General features: G+C 41.7%; 3 protein-coding genes across 3 annotated transcripts; 2 read left to right on the top strand and 1 right to left on the bottom strand.

Moving 5' to 3' along the window:
* Positions 1–5,422: 5,422 nt before the first annotated feature.
* On the bottom strand, positions 5,423–7,831 carry LOC144713643 (serine/threonine-protein kinase RIPK-like). Its single transcript, XM_078588292.1, has 5 exons — positions 7,383–7,831; positions 7,004–7,139; positions 6,782–6,918; positions 6,375–6,498; positions 5,423–6,253 (listed from the first exon to the last, which is right to left on the bottom strand). Exons 1-5 carry the CDS (start codon positions 7,761–7,763, stop codon positions 5,694–5,696), a joined length of 1,338 nt encoding a protein of 445 aa, XP_078444418.1. The 5' UTR covers positions 7,764–7,831; the 3' UTR covers positions 5,423–5,693.
* Positions 7,832–11,480: 3,649 nt separating this feature from the next.
* Positions 11,481–14,002, top strand: LOC144713642 (TATA box-binding protein-associated factor RNA polymerase I subunit B-like). Its single transcript, XM_078588291.1, has 5 exons — positions 11,481–12,307; positions 12,388–13,086; positions 13,165–13,289; positions 13,370–13,423; positions 13,523–14,002. Exons 1-5 carry the CDS (start codon positions 11,671–11,673, stop codon positions 13,871–13,873), a joined length of 1,866 nt encoding a protein of 621 aa, XP_078444417.1. The 5' UTR covers positions 11,481–11,670; the 3' UTR covers positions 13,874–14,002.
* A 1,104-nt stretch (positions 14,003–15,106) lies between these two features.
* Positions 15,107–17,922, top strand: LOC144713549 (vanillin synthase, chloroplastic-like). Its single transcript, XM_078588143.1, has 8 exons — positions 15,107–15,364; positions 15,466–15,587; positions 15,670–15,785; positions 15,865–15,938; positions 16,291–16,555; positions 16,632–16,763; positions 17,482–17,617; positions 17,692–17,922. Exons 1-8 carry the CDS (start codon positions 15,141–15,143, stop codon positions 17,730–17,732), a joined length of 1,110 nt encoding a protein of 369 aa, XP_078444269.1. The 5' UTR covers positions 15,107–15,140; the 3' UTR covers positions 17,733–17,922.
* Positions 17,923–19,617: the final 1,695 nt, after the last annotated feature.

Raw genomic sequence — 19,617 nt, 5'->3', positions numbered from 1 at the left:
CACAAAGATTTGGCAATAACAGTATATTTCTTAATAATGTATTCTTCTCAACAGAACTTAGTATTCATGGCTACTCAAAATAGTATTCAAGACACTGATCAATTTTAAGTATTTCAACAATAAAACTTTTATGTCAAAATTTTATTAATTCAGAGATAAAGATTCATAAATATAAGTATGACTTCCTTCAGTAATACCTCCTTGTTTGTGGTCGTTCTTTCTTATGTCCTTTTCTCCTCCACTTTTTTCTTTAGATAAAATTCTCAATTTGAGTTTGACCTTTGATGCTTAAATCTCTAATATCTTTTTCAATCCTGCACCAAAGGCAATGATTCCCTGGAACGGTTTGGTAACACAATTTTGCACAACAAATTATTTAAAAAAAAATCAGAGAAATCTCCAGAGATCAATCTTTCAACGTCCTTTGTTTTTTGCTCGATTCCTTTGTGTCCAACTTCAAACCCCTGTAACTCTTTCTAAACTCAACCAAATGATGTGATTCACATTTCTTTGGTTTTTTATGGATGTTACCAAAAATTCATGTTTAACAAAAGCTCAAATCAGTATAAAAAATATCCTTAAAACTATAGACTTATCACAGGGTCGAGGATGTGCGAAGTTTGGATCCCAGCCTTCTTTTCCTTGAATCCTGAAATACCCTGCACTAAAAACCATGATTCTAAGTTATATGGACTTGGATTGATGTTAGCAACAAAGGATCTCTTCAAATAATTCTCAAAAAGTGCTTGAAAATTGCTCCAGGAATTGAGAGATCTCTCTAGCTTTTGGACTGCGATTTTCAAAGGGAAGGAGAAGGAAGTTTGAAATTAGGGTTCAAAACTGCATACATGGACTTGGAAATATAAAAGGGCACAATGGTAATCTGTCAAAAGTCCAACAGGCATATTCATTGATTATGATTAAGCAATATAAAATAATAATCATTTCAATATTGATTTTTTTATATTTTTACAATTTTACCATCAATTCAAAATACCTTTCAAGAATTAAGAGCAACAACTAGTTGTTATGCCAAGGACTTGATATTTAAAATAATATTAAACTTTTAGATATGTTTACCATATCATTTAAATAAATATTTTGCCATTGGATAATAATATATTCATGTAATTAATATTCATTAAATCATCAATAAATTCAGCCTTAAATACTCAAAGGTAGTAATTAAGATTTTGAACAAGTTATTCAACAAATCAAATGAAGACAAATTTACACAAATACCTGTCAAACTAAGTAACCTTTTAATATATCTAAGGCTCTTATTCTATCTTCACATACTCAATCAACTACTTGACTGAGGGCCTATTGTGCTTTGATCACAACCCATATTGAGGAATGCATACTTTGAACATTCATTAAAACGCACATTAAAGCATTGTGCTAGAAATACCCTTAAAGCATAATCTTCAAATACTTAATATTTTCATTATATTATAAAAAATGCATCAACAGAATATGATAGATTAAGGGAGAAAAAACAAAATATGATCCCACATGTTTGGCCATGGAAGCCAGAGTATTTTTACCTGCCAACCACAATATGTTATCTTTTACTCCTAGAGCAATCCCACATGGATTAAATGATGAGGATCAATCACTTTATATCAAACCTAACATGAGTAAGATGGAAGAGGTAATTCTCTCAGTGAACCCTGATAGTTACCCTTGTCCAAATGTTTTAACCCAATCTTCTTCATGTTTTTTCTGCGATAGATTACAACATGATGTACACGCAGTCATTAGATGTTTTCTTTCCACAAACATATGTTATTGTCAGAAACATTCCTTCTTGTGTTACCCAAAAAATTAAATCCATCATCCTTTTCATATTTACGCCCAATTAGTTTGCGTAATGTGAAGTACAAAATAAATACTGTTGTTTGAAACAAAAGATTAAGTAGAATCCTTCCCAAATTAATATCTGAATAATAATATGTGTGCACGTAAAAGGAAGAACCATTAATGAAAATTTTACTTTTAAAAAATAAGTATCATAATCAATAAATCATAAAATCAATGGTTATAATGTAATCTTAAAATGTGATATTGGAAAGACGTGACAATGTGGAATTGTCATTTCTCTTTTCAGTCTTAGAATGTTTTGGTTTTTCTGGAATTGATTAATAAGATTGGAATGTGCATTGAACGAAATAATTTTTTATGTGCTATTGAATTTAAAATCCCATTCTTCCAAGAAACTAGAGATTACCACAAAGATATCACAATAATTTATTGATATGATTAGAGATTGTTATTAAGAAAGATAATAGTATAAAATGGAAAATTATATGCTTTTGAAAATAGTAAAGAGGGCTTATATCAGGAATATTGAAGAAATTATAAAAATTTTGAGAATCAAAGTTGCATTCCAAATTTACATGAATTTCTAAATTCGTGAGAAGTAAATTTGGCAACTGGATATAGTATCTACTAACCAGAAAGTCTAAATTCAAATGCACAAAATTAAACAAATATGTCCTGAGATGAAAACTCAATTCTTGGAATACAGACTGAATCTTACTAGATTTACTTAGTCAGATAGCAAATATTAGAATACTGGATGAAAAACTAAACATTAGATATCTACTTTTACCAATGGTAATTTTTCTTAGAAATGTTTTCTGAATTAGGAACCTAAAATTAGAAAATGTGTGACATGGGGAATGGGCCACATACACCAAGAACTAGTTCAGACAGAAATGGGTTATGATGGAGCACATACCCCAATGTCTATGAGAAAAATTCAACTATAACCTACAAACATGATTCATCAAAGCAGCGTCACTTGAAAATAATTTTCTTTATTATGTCGGGAAATCTCGAAATAATGAAACAAAAAAGTGGGAAGTTGATTATTTTGGTTATTGGTCATTGAACAGCAAATTAAACCTAAGAGAGTACCATCCAAATCTTAATTAAATTCTTTAAAAAATTGGAACTTAGGTACTGGAATGACTAATATATTATCATTATAAAAATCATTCAATGGATTCCACTTAGATGTCCATTATTAAAAATTAACATCATTGTGCATCCAAATGATTCCCAGGATAGGTGGTTGGAGGAGGAGTTGTGAAAGATACTAATCAAGATGTGTTTTTCTTTAAGAAAATTATAATATGGGAACTAAAATGGAACAAGATTATCAAGATTTATTGGATAGTTCAAATATTTCTCAAGGACAGTGTTTTCACCAAGTTCATGTATAGACTGATTCTGAAGCCATGTGTCATTTTATTAATAGAAAAGGATGTAAAGTCTGGAAACAGCATAAGTGGTGGGTGAATTTTTACCACATCTAAAAAAATTCGTCAATATACCATGTCAACAGGGAAGGCAATATGGTTTTCGATGATTTTCCTAGCTATGTTGTTTTGGAGGAAATAAATCAAACCTAAAGAAAACTATCGTATGGAAAATTGGGGATATACTTTATCATGAAAAGAAAGATATTGCAACAAACGAACTGAAGCACAATTTGATGGAGGTAATGGAATTTATAGTCAAAGAGATGACAAGGTGAAGCCACCTAGTCACTAAAGCCAGCATGTAAGCATAAATACATCAACTGTACTCTTCATACTGACACCATCATATACTTCAACATCATCGGGCATAAATAACTCAAACACAATTATATATTTATATTATCACTGTATCACCGTCCGTTGTTGCATCATAAGAATATGTATGTTTGGATGACAATTTACATGATATCTTTTTCACCTAAGATTCATTAGTTTAAGGTCCATTTTATCTTAGTTATAATTTGGAAACCAATCATAAAGGTGCTATAACAGATGCTATGCATGACATTGAAATATATAGTAAAAGAATTAAACTGGCATATAATCACCAACAAGAAGATAAATGGGATTGGTCGGGGGTTCTCATGGACAGAGAGGGAGTAACAACTTTTAATCAACAGTGCAATAACACAAGCTCTGTAGCAGAGACAACCACAAATATATGTCTTAGTCCAGGGGAATACTATATGGGTTACTACACAATGAATCGAGGAACCAATACTTGTAACAAGAAGAAGAGAACACGACAGGAAGGCATAGTGGCAAACTCAGTCATCCTACCATCTCAAGTCATGGAGAGCTTAACAGATTGCACATCACCAAGACAAACTGGTAGTATCCAAAGGAAAGTCTACTTTCTATAAAACAGTACAAAAATAAAGAAACTTATCATTGCAGAAGAAACTAATACGTCAAACCCAAAGGAAGGATAATATCTGCCCGGGCCAAAGCAGTTATTTTTGCTCACTATCATGCTTCAAAAGTTTTGTATTACTAAATAGCTCAGCATTCATCTTTTCAAATCATCATTCCCTCATTAATGACCAAACGAAACGCTCTTCAAAGTCCAAATCCTTGATGTCGATTCCACAGACCAAGGAATATACTGTCTGAATTTGGTTCATCCCTGATTGATGTATTATTGTTTAGGCGGTCTAAGTCTGTTACTCCCTGATTGAATCATGGGATGTCTTGAATTCATTTTTCAAATTACAAAAGGTTTGTGATCCGCATGTTCCACCTGTTATAATTCAAGTGTTTTGTTATTTGAATCTTTCTTACACTCCTTTATGATAAAAAAAGGAGATATATGCATACCAGATAAACAAAAATAAAAAAAGGGAGGGATCCAGATATCTGCATATCAGATCATGTTATTAAATGATTATTTTACTTCATTGAATCATCATTGATCTGATGTCTTCCTAAAAGCTAAACAGATTGTATTTGAGATGTATCCATTCTTGCTATTCTCTGTTTTAGTAAAAAGATAGCCGATCAACGTCCATTCAGGAACACATAGGATTTACCATAGCATTTTCCTCACCCCTTGAAGCAAGCCTGACGGTTAGCATTATGTACACTTGCCAGGAATCCCTGGTAAAATAAAGTGTATATAAACGTTCATATGATTTTGAAAAACAAGGATGGGATGGGACGGATGGACAGATGGACAGATGGATGGATGGATGGATGGATGGATGGATGGATGGACGGATGGACGGACGGACGGACGGATGGAAGGATGAACAGATAGACGGATGGACGGACAGATATGAGAATGGATAAACAGATAGAGACTTGTCTCATCAAGGGGGATATCACTAGAATAAAACTCCAAAGTTAAGCATTCTGTGCTGCTAGCTATAAGGGGATGGTTGACCAGTAGGGAATTTTGTTGTTGGAATTCCAACCTAGCAAAAAAGTTCAGATAAAAATGAAGATAATGTATTAATACCACTTCACATGAAAATTTTCTTGGAAAACTGAATATCTTCATGGACCTAGAAAAGTTAAAATAAATAAATAAAAACACAGATAGAGACGATATTCTGGTCAAAAAGGAAAGACCAGACCGTGCGTTACGGCAGGTCTAAAATCCAAAACTGAATTAATTATTCCTATTTCCTTTCACATCTTTTACATCTTTCCTCAGGGCTGTTCCACAAGAGATGGACGGCAACTTAAGAGTCTGGGAATGCCCAGTTTTATAATGTAAAGAAGCCTACATTTGGACCTCGAATTCAGGGTTTTCTGATCGAGAGGAAGAGCCTTCCTTGCAGAAGGGCAGGACGGATACCCAGAAAAGAGATCACTCACCACCCCTTGTAAACGGCGCACAGTCTATGCACACTCGCCGGGTAATTAGCCAGCCCTTACCCTAATCTGCCGTGGACTGTTTTTATAAAGAGCAGTATCGCTGTAGCTAACGTTCTTTGTAGTCCGAACTCTTATATCGCCTCTGCGACGAACGTTCCGGTTCATCTGTCGTCCCTTCTCCCTGCGCAGTCTGTCTTCTTCTTCCTTTGTTCTCTCTTCCTTCTCCCCTCTTCCCTTTTCCTCTGGCTTCTTCTCCGGTACAGCAGAGTAGACGATAACGCCAGAGCTGACTTCATCGGTGAGTTGTAGAATCGATTCTAAGGTCTCGACGACGGCGTTCATGGCCGGCCTGCTCTTTGGAGTGTTGCTGAGGCAGAGTGCGGCCAAATTAACGGCCTTTTGAGCGCCTTTCAGCGAATATCGACCGTCCAGATTGGGATCCATGATGCGGGAGAGCTTCCGTGGATCGTTCAGCCATGGCCGCGACCACTCCACCAAGTTCTGTTCCCTGCTTGGCCTGCTCTTGTCCACCGATTTCCGCCCTGAGATCAACTCCAGAAGCACCACGCCGAAACTGTACACGTCGCTCTTCGCCGTCAGATGCCCTGAAATCGTAGACCAATTCGTACCGATATGAATAATATAAATACAGATTGAAACGAAAGAGAGGAGAGAGAGATGGATGGATGTCGGTCAATAGTGGAGAAAAAAGAGAGGTGGGTTTACCAGTCATGACGTATTCTGGAGCGGCATAGCCCTGGGTGCCCATGACACGCGTTGAAACATGAGAGTTCTCTCCCTCGGGTCCATCTTTGGCCAGGCCGAAGTCTGATAGCTTTGCCGTATAATCCTGGGAATAATACCATCAGATGAAACAATCAGAATTTACATTCTACAAATGAAACTCATCTCTCTCTCTCTATTTATCTATATCTTGATCCATCTCACTCCCTCTCTTCTATCCCTGAAGATTTTCTTTTTCGCTGGGTGATTTTCTTTCTTCCGCGAAAGCTATTTCCGATGGAGAAAGAGAGAATAAAGCCCTCGAGGAATATCGTCGTTCGCTTTACGGACGATCTCACTGGTTTGAAAAGAGAAGCGTAATAAGAGAAGAGTAGGAAGACAGGGCTTACGGACTCTAGCAAGATGTTGGACGCTTTAAAATCGCGGTAGATCACCGGTTTCTCCGCGCCATGGAGGAAGGCGAGGCCTTTGGCGGCGCCGACGGCGATCTTGATCCTCGTCTTCCATGGCAGGGAAGCGAAGAACCCTGGGAATCGAGAGAGCATCATCGAAACAAAATTATTTCTCTGAAAACTTTGGGAAATTACAGCGGTTAAGACGCGTGAGCTTACTCCTGAAGAGGTGGTTCTCTAAGCTGCCGCGGGCCATGAACTCGTACACAATCAGCCTGTGCTCGTCCTCGCAGCAGTATCCTATGAGCTTCACCAGATGCTCGTGTCTGAGTTGTCCGAGGAAGATAACCTCCGCCTGAGCATATCAAAACCCCGGAAATTAAGAACTATCCAAGAATTCCTCCGAAAATCGGCGGTCCAACAACACCCAATCGCTGTCCAACATTCATAAAATTCAACAAAAATCGATATGAAATAGAAAGAAGTATCAAGATAGTTTTAAAAATATAATATTGAAAAGGAATTACTGAAAACTCCCAAAACGTATCAAAATCAGAATCTTTCGTTGTAAGAATTAAGACAAAGTGAAGAGAATAACCAGCCATTCCCGGTGGCCCTGGAGGCCTTCCTGGTCCATGAGCTTGATGGCGACGGGCTGGGCTTTAAGCCCAGGCCGGAGCGAGTCATCGATATAACCCTTATAAACCTGACCAAAACCTCCTTCTCCGATAACCTGGCTATTAGAGAAGTTCTGGGTCATCGTCTTGAGCTCCGCAAGCGTGAAGGAGTAGATATCGGATCCTGCCAGAGACAGCGAGAGGTCTTCCGGCGAGAAGAGCGAGGCCACATTGCTGGACTCATCAGAAGACCGTCTTCTCTTGTCGGATCTATCCCGGGTCGATTTCGGTTTCGCCGTAGAGCTATCCCTTACCTTGCCATAACATAGCCAAGATCTCCAGCAAAGCCTCTTCTCGCCCATCTTCTCCGGTCAAGAGGGAATTGGAGAGAGGAAGAGAAGGGGTCGGTGAGTTGCAGAGGGATGGGCAGTATCGCATATAAAGCTGAAAACAACAAGGATTCGCGCCGATAGCTTGCCAGCTAATCCACACGGACGAAGGACTCTTGACTTGCCATACATAGGACACGCGTTTTCGCTGCTTATTTCCTCTCAACGACCTCTTGTTCACTTGAGCAAGACTTCCCTCAGATGAGAAAAGGCCTGAAAATGGTGATGCATGCCTTCTAGATAAACTGCGCACGTACGAAAGTATTGTTTCTCTCTACTGGAGGGGATTTTCTTTGTAATGGGAGTCGCTGGGTCGACGATTTCCTTTGTTTATTTGATGGGAAAGCAATTGGTTTTTATCATTCGAAAGGAGTTAGGTTCCAGTAGCTTTCAAACGCTGACGCAACAAGTTTAGCTTGCATCGGAACACTTAGTTTTTTTAGGATTTTACGGGGCTTGATTCGAGTCCCGGATAGAAGGGGATTTTTTTATCCCTTCGGTCAGCGAAGAAATTTTTCCCCATAGATCGGGAGACGAAGCCAAAGCAAAGAAGTCAAAACCGTTTCGGGAATCTGGGGAATTTCGATAGAACGTGGTTTCTGACGTCTACGCGTATCCCCCACTCTCTCTCTAGACGCCTCTCTCTCCCTCTCTCCACACGTCTCTCTCCCTATCTCCATCTCTACGTCTTTGTATGTCTGTCTCCTCTCTCTATGTCTCACTCTGTATGTCTCTGTCTCCTCTCTCTCTCTCTCTCTCTCGTTGTGTAGGACTGTCTCCCCCTCTCTCTGTCTCTGTCTGTCTGTCTGTCTGTCTCTCTCTCTCTCTCTCTCTCTCTCTCTCTCTCTCTCTCTCTCTCTCTCTCTCTCTCTCTCTCTCTCTCTCTCTCTCTCTCTCTCTCTCTCTCTCTCTCTCTCTCTCTCTCTCTCTCTCTCTCTCTCTCTCTCTCTCTCTCTCTCTCTCTCTCTCTCTCTCTCTTCTCTCTCTCTCTCTCTCTCTCTCTCTCTCTCTCTCTCTCTCTCTCTCTCTCTCTCTCTCTCTCTCTCTCTCTCTCTCTCTCTCTCTCTCTCTCTCTCTCTCTCTCTCTCTCTGTCTCTCTCTGTCTCTCTCTCTTTCTCTCTCTCTTTCTCTCTCTCTTTCTCTCTATCTCTCTCTCTTTCTCTCTCTCTTTCTCTCTCTCTTTCTCTCTCTCTTTCTCTCTATCTCTCTCTCTGTCTCTCTCTTTCTCTCTCTGTCTCTCTCTCTCTATCTCTGTCTCTCTCTTTCTCTCTCTGTCTCTCTATCTCTGTGTCTCTTTTTCTCTCAAGGCATCGGGGATCGGATCGGATCAAATCGTTCGAATCTTGTTCGAAAGATTCGAACGAACAAATGCTGAGTCGAACTAATCTGTTCGAATCTTTCGATCGAACGAACCCTTTCTTCGTGTTCGATCGAAAGTTTCGAACGAACAGATTGGTTCGTTGGTGTTCGATCGGCCATTTGTTCTAACCGTTCTTACAAGTCCGAACAAATGGCCAGCGGGCGCCAGCGACCGCCAGCGACTTTCTCTCTGGTGGTCGCCGGCCGCCGCTGAACTGCTGGCGGTCGCTGGGCGCCGCTGGCCGGCTCTGGCGGTCGCTGGCCGGCGCCCGTGGCCGCTGGCCGGCGCCCGTGGCCGTTGGCCGGCGCTGGACGGCCGCTGGGCGACGCTGGCGGCCGCTGGCCCGCGCTGGGCGGCCGCTGGCCCGCGCTGGGCGGCCGCTGGCGCAGCTGGGCGGCCGCTGGGCACAGCTGAGCGGCGCTGGCCGGCGCTGGGCACAGATTCGATCCGATTCGAACAACGTGTTCGAATCGGATCGCATTCGAACATTCGATCCGAACAGCCATCTTGTTCGATCCGATCCGAAGAGACGCGCAGATCGCGTTCGGATCGAATCTGAACTGGACAGATCGGTGGTCGGATTCGATCGTACATTTGAATCTGTCCGAATCCCCGATCCCTATTTCTCTCTCTCTCTCTGTCTCTGTCTCCCTCTGTTTCTCTCTCTGTCTCTCTCTATCTCTGTCTCTCTCTTTCTCTCTCTCTGTCTCTCTCTGTCTCTCTCTGTCTCTGTCTCTCTTTTTCTCTGTCTCTCTCTCTGTCCGTCTCTCTGTCACTCTCTCCCTCTGTCTCTCTCTCTCTCTTTGTCTCCCTGTCTCTCTGTCTCTCTGTGTCTCTCTCTATATGTCTATGTCTCCCTCTCTCTCTATATGTCTCTGTCTCCCGATCTGTATGTCTCTCCCTCTCTCTCTCTCTCTCTCTCTCTCTCTCTCTCTCTCTCTCTCTCTCTCTCTCTCTCTCTCTCTCTCTCTCTCTCTCTCTCTCTCTCTCTCTCTCTCTCTCTCTCTCTCTCTCTCTCTCTCTCTCTCTCTCTCTCTCTCTCTCTCTCTCTCTCTCTCTCTCTCTCTCTCTCTCTCTCTCTCTCTCTCTCTCTCTCTCTCTCTCTCTCTCTCTCTCTCTCTCTCTCTCTCTCTGTCTCTCTCTGTCTGTCTCTGTCTCCCTCTCTCATTGTCTCTCTCTCTCCCTTCCCCTCTCCATTTCTCTCTCTCTCTCTCTCTCTCTCTCTCTCTCTCTCGCTCTCTCCGTCTCTCTCTCTCTCTCTCTCTCTCTCTCTCTCCGTCTCTCTCTCTGTGTCTCTCTCCGTCTCTCTCTCTGTCTCTCTCTGTCTCTTTCTGTCGCTCTCTCTCTCTCTCTCTCTCTCTCTCTCTCTCTCTCGTTCTCTCTCACTCTCGCTCTCTCTCTCTCCCCTCTCCCCTCTCCCCCTCTCCCAACCAACTGATCTATCATCCTGAGGCTTATCTACACTTTTAGATGTCCTCTCTTTTTCATTTGAACCCGAGAAAATAGCTTATCAGTGCACCAATGGATTATCTTGTTATTAATAATAATGTAGTATTCTGCCCCACGGGACCACACAAAACTTTCAACCACCGGCAAGTTTATTCAATTTCCCTCATGTAAATTTCCTAATGTCAGCGTTCATGTAATTCTTGGTCCTGCCATTTCAATTTTTAAATGTAACCCATGCCGTCTAGAAACCGGGGACTGTCATGACCGTTGAACTATTTGACCAGGGTAATGGGCAGAGAGAACGGTAGACGATGGGTAAGGTAAATATTTTATTTGACCGAGCGATAGTTAAAATAACCAAAAGATAAATGTATCAATAGGTTTATAGGTAGGTAGATAAATTGATCAATAGAAAGTCATACAAACTGAAATAAAATATATTCATATGAATAGATGGATAGATGGATAGTTTGATAGATTACACATTAGACACGCAATTGGGTGTATGATATATAGATTTATATTATAGATAAATAGAAACATATATAAATGGCTAGGTAGATAGATATATATAGGGATAGAAGTACAAATAGACGAGAAAAGGATAGAAAGATTGAGCTATTGACCTTGACCCATTGATAGATAGATAGGCTACCAGGAAAGTCAATGGCTCAAGGTCAACGCATGTACGCGTAAAATTTAGTTTGAATCGTGGGTACCCGCGTTTGCCTCCTGAGCTGGGTTTTCCAGAAGATTTCAATTAAATCTTACGCGTGGCAAAAGGCAAAACAATTGAAAAAATCGGACTTTTTCGCAAATTCCTCTAAAAATTCCATATAATCGAGATTAAATAGAAATGGCACGATACTTAGGGCACGACGATGGTGATATTGTTCATCTGGAGAGAAGCAAATCGCGTCAGCGATGCGGCGGCGATGCGATGCGATCGCAGTTTCTCAGCAATTTCTTCCTGCAATCTCTGCAATTATCCAGTTCTTGCTGCAATTTCTCTGAAATTTCTTCGATTTCGACCAGAGCGAAGGCTTTCCGACGTCGTCTTTCTTCCAGGACATGGATTTTTCTGCCGTAAAACCCGAGCGATTGGATTCCGCGGCGCGCCGCGGCGTTCGTTGCGGGGACTGCGGAGGAACCGACTTCGATGGCGGCGATGATGGATTCTTCTACTGCAGAGACTGCGGCGGCCAAACACAAGACATGATGGAAACAGAGTGCTTAGAGGATGATATGTTCGGGGCGGAAGGCGCGATGTACAACGTGAAGTTCACCCGCCACTCCCAATCCCGGCAGATGTCCTTGTCTCAATCCCAATCGCAGCCCCAGTCGAAGTCCTCCAAAGAGGAGCTTCTTCGATCCTTGGCAAGAAATCTTGGAAGCAGCGTCAAGGAAGAGGACAATACTCACGGTTTTGACGATGAGATCCCTCTGCCGGTAGACTTTGCTCAGGGTTTATGCTCTAACGAGAAGGTGATGGCGGACAAGATCAGACTTAGGTATGTGCAGGGAATGCAGCTTATAATTCAGATGCAGTGCAAGGAGTTGGTGGAGAAGTTTGGGGTGAGCTCTCTCATTTCTGGGATTGTGGGTGAAGTTTGGTTGAGGTTCTTGGCGGTGAAGAAGGTCTTTGATGATAGCTGGGCTGATAAGGCCATCTTAGAAGCCGAAGCTTCGGCCCATGAGCGTCGTAAAGGTGAGCTGCAAATTTCAGAATCCGATGTATTCTTCGCTTGATTGAACATCACTCAAAATTGAATTTTTGGTCTTACCCAGATCACACCAGCGAAGAAGATGGCGCAGACGGCAGTTGTTTCCTCAGGAGGAAGCCAATCTATGTCTGGGTGAGTTCTCTAAGAAGAATGATCCCTGTACACTCATCGCTGGCCTTTGTGTTCTTGGGTTGTCTTGTGGCGAGAGAGACGATTCTGCCTACTGACTTAGTGAACTGGGCTACAGAGGGAAAAATCTCTTATTTGACTGCTTTCTGTGACGTTGAGAAGGCTCTTGGAAACCCAGGTCCAGGCTTCCCTTCAAGCTCAAGGTCCATGTTCAGACCAGTCTACGGGCTCGGATCATGGCACACTGAATCAACGGCTGGATCTATCGCTGAGTCCATCGGCCTCCACCTTCCTCCGGTAAACTTCTACGCCATTGCCCGGCGTTATCTTTCTCAGCTCTGTCTCCCAGTCGAAGAGATTCTTCAGCAAACCTGCCGTGTTTATGAGTGGTCGATGCCTGCTGAGCTCTGGCTGTCTGCAAATCCTTTCAGACTCCCGACCCGGGTCTGTGTGGTGGCTCTCGTGATGGTTTCCATGAGAATTTTATACGATATTCATGGCCATGGAGTCTGGGAGAAGAGTTTATCTGATCCCAAGATTCATTCTCAAGAACACCCTGAATCTTCCCAGCTGGATGCCCGGGCAATTTTGTCTATCCTCGAATCCAAATTCAAAGATCTTGACCCATCTCCAGGTATTTCTTTCTTTGCTGTTTAGTTTTTGTTGGCGATTCTTCATTCATCTGTGAAGTTAATTTCCTGGGGAGGCACAGCCCATTCGAAGGATTTGCGATCTTACCTGGTGTACTGCAAGGATGTCATCTTCGCCGGCATGTCGACAACATACGAAGAGGAGAGATTGATAGACATGCTGTGGGATATCTACGACAAGCAAGAGGTACTCCCTCTTCTGTAACACGAGTTCTCGACAAATTTCTCTCGTTCGATTGGATTGAAAAGGGTTTGAATTTCTCCCAGGCGGCGGATTCCCGCGAGCCGTCCGATGCGTGCAGGAAGAGATCCAGAGACAAGGTTCGTATTCCACGATCGAGAAATAAATCACAAAATCCGATCAGTGATCAGGGTTTATGGCTAGGGCACGCAATTTCCGCTGAGATTTGAAATTTTCAGGGGGGAAATGGGGATGAGACGGAGCCGCTAGGAGATCCTCTCGCGGAGATGAAGAGGAGCATGAAGGAGCACGGATTCGAGTATATCTCGCCGAGGATTCGCTGTAAGACGGAGGATTACCTCCACTACAGGAGGAAGAAGGTCGAAGGGCGGCTTCAATTCGTAGCTCACGCAGACTACTTCCTTCTTCTCCGCGCGTTCGCTCGGCTAGCCGAGGTCGACGCCAGGATCGTGCACCTCGGCGTGCTCCGGCTCGAGCGGCGGCTCCGCTGGCTCGAACGCCGCGCCGCCGGCGCGGTCGCCGCTTTCCGCCGAACGCCGCCGAGCTCCTCCGCCGTCGATCCCGGCTGAGATCTTCCCTTCGTCTCTTTCATTCCTTCGCTCAGCCCATGATATCAATCTTCGGCCCAATTTGGCCTCAGATTCTAATATTAAATTATTAGAATATTCAACGCGGATAATGGGAACGTTAATTTTAAACATTTCATTCGGTACATTTTCTGGGTTTCAAAAAAACCCATAAATCTCGGAAAAAAAATAGATTTGGGGCTGGTGCGGCCTCAGATTCAATGAATCTGGACACCGTGGATCCTTCTTAATGAATTCTAGTATTAAATTCTTTTTGGGATATTTTGGGGCTTAAATAGAATCCAGTAATTCTGAAAAACTAGTGGAGGATATAATTTGTCCCACTGTTCTATGGGGGAGGCCAGGATCCAGGAGGAAGGTTGAATGGGGAAGGCTCCTTCTGGTGCAATCCGGCGGTTTTATGGCGATCATTCATCTGCTTTTATGAGCATCAGGTTGATCGCCTTTCTCGGGTGATCTTCCCTATTTTTTCAAAAATATATATCATTGTCTGAAGAATAAGCACTGAATAAATATTTAGCTGCAATATCCGTTACTTTAGCAGATATTTATCTTTTTCATTTATTAAAGATATTTATCTTTTTTGGTGTAAGATAAGGTGGATCCCAATTTAAGATTCCATTTTTGGCTGAATTAGCTATTTCTGTAATAAATAATTATTCATTCAACCCAAAAAATTAGTTCAAAAATATATGAGTGTAGCTTTCCAACGTTATATGTAAGTTGATGTGGTCCGCACCGAAAAAAGAGTTCAAAAATATCTTTCTTATTTTTTCAAAAAATTATATCATAAGCTCAACCAGAAAAAAGAGAAAAGAGAGGTTAAGTATATATCTCCAACATCAGACACTTTAGCAGATATTTACCTTTTCCATTTATTGAAGGACTACCAATACTAAATTATTGTTTCAATGAAAGATAAGGCGGGTCCCAACGAAAGATTCCATTTTTGGCTGAATTAGCTTTTTTCTGTAATAAATAATGATTCATTCAACCCAATAAAAGAGTTCGAAAATATCTTCCAAGCTTCCCAATGGGATACGCAAGTTGATGTGGTCCCCACCTAAAGATTCTTCTGGTCCCACCTAGAGAATCGATATGTAACAGATATTTAGGTCTTAATTAGAAAAAATTTTAAATAAATGAATGACGTCATCGTCTACGTCATCATGAGTGCCCTATATAAACGCGACTGTTAACCAGTTGGGGTTCACTCTCCGAGAAGAACGGAGAAGGAGAGGAGAGAGAGATGGCTTCGCCGACTGGTCGCGCTTACGCCATCGTCTTCATCGCCGTCGCCGCCTCCGTCGCGGCCGCCGCCGCTGCCGGCGGCGGATCGTACTCGCCGTTCGATGCCGAAGAAGCGATCCGCTTAGTCACGGATAAGCCGGATCTCGCCGCCTTCGAATCGGCTCTCTTCCAGGCCGTCGGCAGCGCTCGCCATACCTTCGCCTTCGCCAGATTTGTCCGCAAGTAATCGATCATCGTCCGATTTCCCTGTTTTTCTACTTTCACCGCTTGTGATTCCTTCGATTGTTGATTTATTTCGATTCCGACTTGTGCGACGATCTCAGGCACGGGAAGAACTACGGTTCGGTGGAAGAGATCAGGCTGCGGTTCTCGATCTTTGTGGAGAATCTTAAACTGATCCGCCGGAGTAACCGGCGGATTAGCTCCTACTTCCTCGGAATCAACGGTGAGATTTCAGCAATTAATCCGTTTGTTTTACCGATCTGTGCGAGATTCCCCCATTTTAACCGCTCGTTCCTGACGTCTAGAATTCGCGGATATGACGTGGGATGAATTCCGCGCTCATCGCCTTGGAGCGGCGCAGAACTGTTCTGCTACTCTCAAAGGCAGCCATAAGTTGACTACCGCGGTTCTTCCCTCGAAGGTACAAACTGCAAACCTGCCTCGATCACGGAAAAAATGATCATTTGTGTTGAATTTTGTGTTTTTTTTTGCGTTTGCAGAAAGATTGGAGAGAGGAAGGCATCGTGAGCCCGGTCAAGAACCAGGGCCACTGCGGATCTTGCTGGACATTCAGGTACCTTCAAATTCTCCTCTGAAAATTTCTGGATATCTCGTTCTATAAATAAACTATGATAGAAGAACATACAGAGTTAAAACAAACTGAAAATAAACATACAACTAAGCCACGCAAAAGGGATTTAATGTCCACTATCGATAGAATATTCACTATCTGTCTTCTCTTCAAATACTCCTCCGGTTTCTGGATGAACAATCATAGGAGAACAAACAGAGTAAAGACAACCCAGTCAACAAAAAAAGAAATAAACATAAACTAAGCTATGCAAAAGGGATTTAACATTCACTATCTGTCTTCTTTTCTTGAAGTTTTTACAACTAATGGGTGTTCTTGCGGGGGGATTAAACAGTACTACTGGCGCGCTGGAAGCGGCATACACTCAACTAACAGGGAAGAGCGTATCTCTCTCGGAGCAGCAGCTCGTAGACTGCGCAGCCGGATTCAACAACTTCGGCTGCAACGGCGGTCTGCCATCGCAGGCCTTCGAATACATCAAGTACAACGGGGGATTGGACACAGAGGAATCATACCCATACGCGGGAACAAACGGTTATTGCAAGTTCAAGAACGAGAACGTCGGTGTGAAGGTCGTCGATTCCGTCAACATCACTCTGGTAATGAGCGGTATTCTTCTCCTCAATGGGGGTACGTGTTCGTTTCTAAAATGGACACGTCTGCGTTAAATTCTAGGGTTCGGAGGAGGAGCTCAAGCACGCTGTCGGGCTCGTTCGCCCCGTGAGCGTTGCGTTCGAAGTGGTGAGCGGTTTCCGGTTCTACAAGAGCGGAGTCTACACAAGCGACTCCTGCGGACATAGCCCAATGGTAGGCTTGTTTATCTATATTCTTTATAATCTATATTAATATATTAATGAAGGGAGGGGGACGGGACGATTTTTTCGTCCCGGGACGAAAAAAATAGTCCCATCCAGGAGTATGGACGAAATTCGGGACAAAAATTCGTCCCGGGGACCACCGGGTGGGGGGGGGGGGGGCCAATTTTCGTGCCATGGGACAAAAACCACATGAACTGACGAATCTGGACGAAAAACTGCCAGATTCACATCCGACAGTTGAGATGTAACCACGTGGCCTCGCTGTGACAATTTGCATTTGCATCAAAGTCACTGTATTTTTATGCGCATTCAAACTGACTCCGCTCAGAAATAATTGTACATATGTCCCTTTGCATACTCTATCCTCCATATTTCCCTAAAAAACTTTGAAAGATCTATATTGATATATGTCTAAATATAAAATGGGTTTTTATCGTCTGAGATGAAGGACGGGACGATTTTTCCCAGACGGGACAAAAATTCATCCCGGGAGGACAGGACGGGATGGTTTTTGTATCCTCGGACGAAAATTTCTTCTCATCCTTCATCCCTGCACTGAATCCGGATGTCGGACCGAACGAGATTCGCCCCGTCCCGTCCATTGTCCATGTCCGGGACGATCCGGAACTATAACTTCTTCATACTCCTTCACATTCTTCTCCAAACACTGACTGTTCATGACAAAAGTTCTATCTTTTGTTGAGCAGGATGTAAACCACGCAGTTTTGGCGGTGGGTTATGGGGTGGAGAACGGGGTGCCTTACTGGCTTATCAAAAACTCTTGGGGAAAGAACTGGGGAGACGAAGGGTACTTCAAGATGGAGATGGGCAAGAACATGTGCGGTATGTGTGACCCCTTTCCTAAAGTTCTGATTCCATGAAATCAGGATATTATATTGTTGTTTTGAATGGTGCAGGGGTTGCGACGTGCGCGTCGTACCCAGTCGTCTCCGAGTAAACATCAGGATGGGTTTATCTTTTGAAGGGTTAATTGTCAGGTATCTTTTCCTGTAGTATTCATGAATAATCTTACTACTGTGAATACTGCTCTAGGTATGTATGTACGCATGTACGTATGTTTTCTCTTTTTAACATTGGAACTGCATGATAGATGTGTCGGATCTGGTTTTAGTTATTTGTCTTTATGATGTCAAATGTAATGATGAGGGCCACTGAGAGCGAAATATTCATAGTCTTACTAGAGGGAATTTTTCTCATCTCTATGTCTATGTCCTATTTAACCTAGAAAATACATAGACAATAACCTACTAGTTGGCTCAGTCGCTTCTGCTCTGTTCCCACTCGTAAACTCGCGCCTCATAACCTTTTTTATAAAAAACTCCTCCTTAAGTCGTGCCTTGTCTCACTTTACATCTTCGATTAGAACAAATCCTTATAATTTGCCCGCACCTACAATCAAGCAACATTTATCCTAACTAGGAAATTGGGCAGAAGAGATAGATGACAAATTTATTTTTATAGGGAATCGGGACTAGTCCCTTCATCCAGTTAATAGAAAGCTCCTAATCTATAGCCCTGCCCCCATCATGATATATATTGTAATCTTCCAGGCCCCCAAATCAAAACCTGCTGAAAATGGGGCAATCAAACATCAAGACAACACAGATAAATATTAAATCAATTTTGTCATCATTGACTTAAAAATAGAGCGCATGTCCTTTTCTTGGTTGGGCCCCCAGTGTCTAAAATACTAACTCTCAGATTATGTTCAACAGGTTAATGATGCAAAGAGAGTACTAACCTTACTTCGAATCCATTTTCACTCCATGATGATTTACATTAAGCATATTAATTCTGATTATCTTTCAAAGCTACATAACATTACTAATTTGAAATGAAATATAATCCACAATGAATTTTCAGCATGTATTTATCAAATATCAAATAAATGTAATTCAAATATGGACAATAGTACGGTCATATGAAATTATTATTCGAAATCAAGACACTACTGATTTAATATTGATCAGTTTAAAAGGTTCACATTAATCCAAATATTACCTCAATTCCCATTGTTCATCCAATGTGCTTTCAATCTCTAAATTTACTCAAATAAAACTTCATCTGTGGACAACAAATATAGATTCTTTCTTACCTCAGGAAAAATCACTATTTATGTGTTCCCATTTATTCGTTTCATTAATATCCTAAATATTTAAGGCTTTGATTCTATGAATTTTGATGTTTAATATCCTTTAATCTCTCCCTTTTATTCCCAAATAAAATTTCACATGTACACCTCAAAAGATATAGACTAACCTCTCCAAAATTAATCAATAAAAACCAAGTCTCTTTCGTACTTCTCCTTCCTAAGTCTCCACTAGGGAGATCAAAGGAATTTAAGATAGATATAAAATAGAGAGAGTTAAAATTTTGCTATACTTTCAAAAAATACCTTAATCCAATTTTATTTCTAATTTGTTTTATTTTATTTCCTCTGCATTTAGTGTTTCAACAAATATGTACGTATAATTAATCAAATCCTCATGGCATAAAATCTTGGTAGAAAAATTCATCTTCTTTATGTAGGAATGGGAGGCACTCTTAAATGTAAGCTCACAAGGAACAAAATATAGTTAACATAAGAAAGATGTCGCTATCCACTTTTAATAATTTTCTTCAAATTTTTCCTTTTATTTTATTTATTCATTATCTTTTATATCTCATTTTTCGGAAGACATCAAATATCCCAAAATTCAGTGCTCAACATTTAAAGGGGTAAGGTAAATATTTTCACGGTCTTATTCTCCGTACTCGCCCAATTTAAGTCTTACATATGAAAAGATATTACCTCCTATATAAGGATGTTCATTCGCCCATTG

Source organism: Wolffia australiana, chromosome 16, assembly GCF_029677425.1.
Source record: "Wolffia australiana isolate 7733 chromosome 16, ASM2967742v1".
NCBI classification, from domain to species: Eukaryota; Viridiplantae; Streptophyta; class Magnoliopsida; order Alismatales; family Araceae; genus Wolffia; species Wolffia australiana.
Note: the sequence above shows the minus strand (reverse complement) of the source record. Positions and strands in the feature narration are given on the sequence as shown.

Excerpts from the sequence above, each read along its gene's own strand:
- LOC144713643 (XM_078588292.1), bottom strand. The coding sequence starts at position 7,763 with ATGGGCGAGAAGAGGCTTTGCTGGAGATCTTGGCTATGTTATGGCAAG. Across the intron at positions 7,140-7,382 it reads AGGGCCACCGGGAATGGCTG|GCGGAGGTTATCTTCCTCGG; the intron begins GTTATTCTCTTC and ends TGATATGCTCAG. Across the intron at positions 6,499-6,781 it reads CCAACATCTTGCTAGAGTCC|GATTATACGGCAAAGCTATC; the intron begins GTAAGCCCTGTC and ends TATTATTCCCAG.
- LOC144713642 (XM_078588291.1), top strand. The coding sequence starts at position 11,671 with ATGGATTTTTCTGCCGTAAAACCCGAGCGATTGGATTCCGCGGCGCGC. Across the intron at positions 12,308-12,387 it reads GGCCCATGAGCGTCGTAAAG|ATCACACCAGCGAAGAAGAT; the intron begins GTGAGCTGCAAA and ends GGTCTTACCCAG. Across the intron at positions 13,424-13,522 it reads GGAAGAGATCCAGAGACAAG|GGGGGAAATGGGGATGAGAC; the intron begins GTTCGTATTCCA and ends TGAAATTTTCAG.
- LOC144713549 (XM_078588143.1), top strand. The coding sequence starts at position 15,141 with ATGGCTTCGCCGACTGGTCGCGCTTACGCCATCGTCTTCATCGCCGTC. Across the intron at positions 15,365-15,465 it reads TTCGCCAGATTTGTCCGCAA|GCACGGGAAGAACTACGGTT; the intron begins GTAATCGATCAT and ends CGACGATCTCAG. Across the intron at positions 15,588-15,669 it reads CTACTTCCTCGGAATCAACG|AATTCGCGGATATGACGTGG; the intron begins GTGAGATTTCAG and ends CCTGACGTCTAG.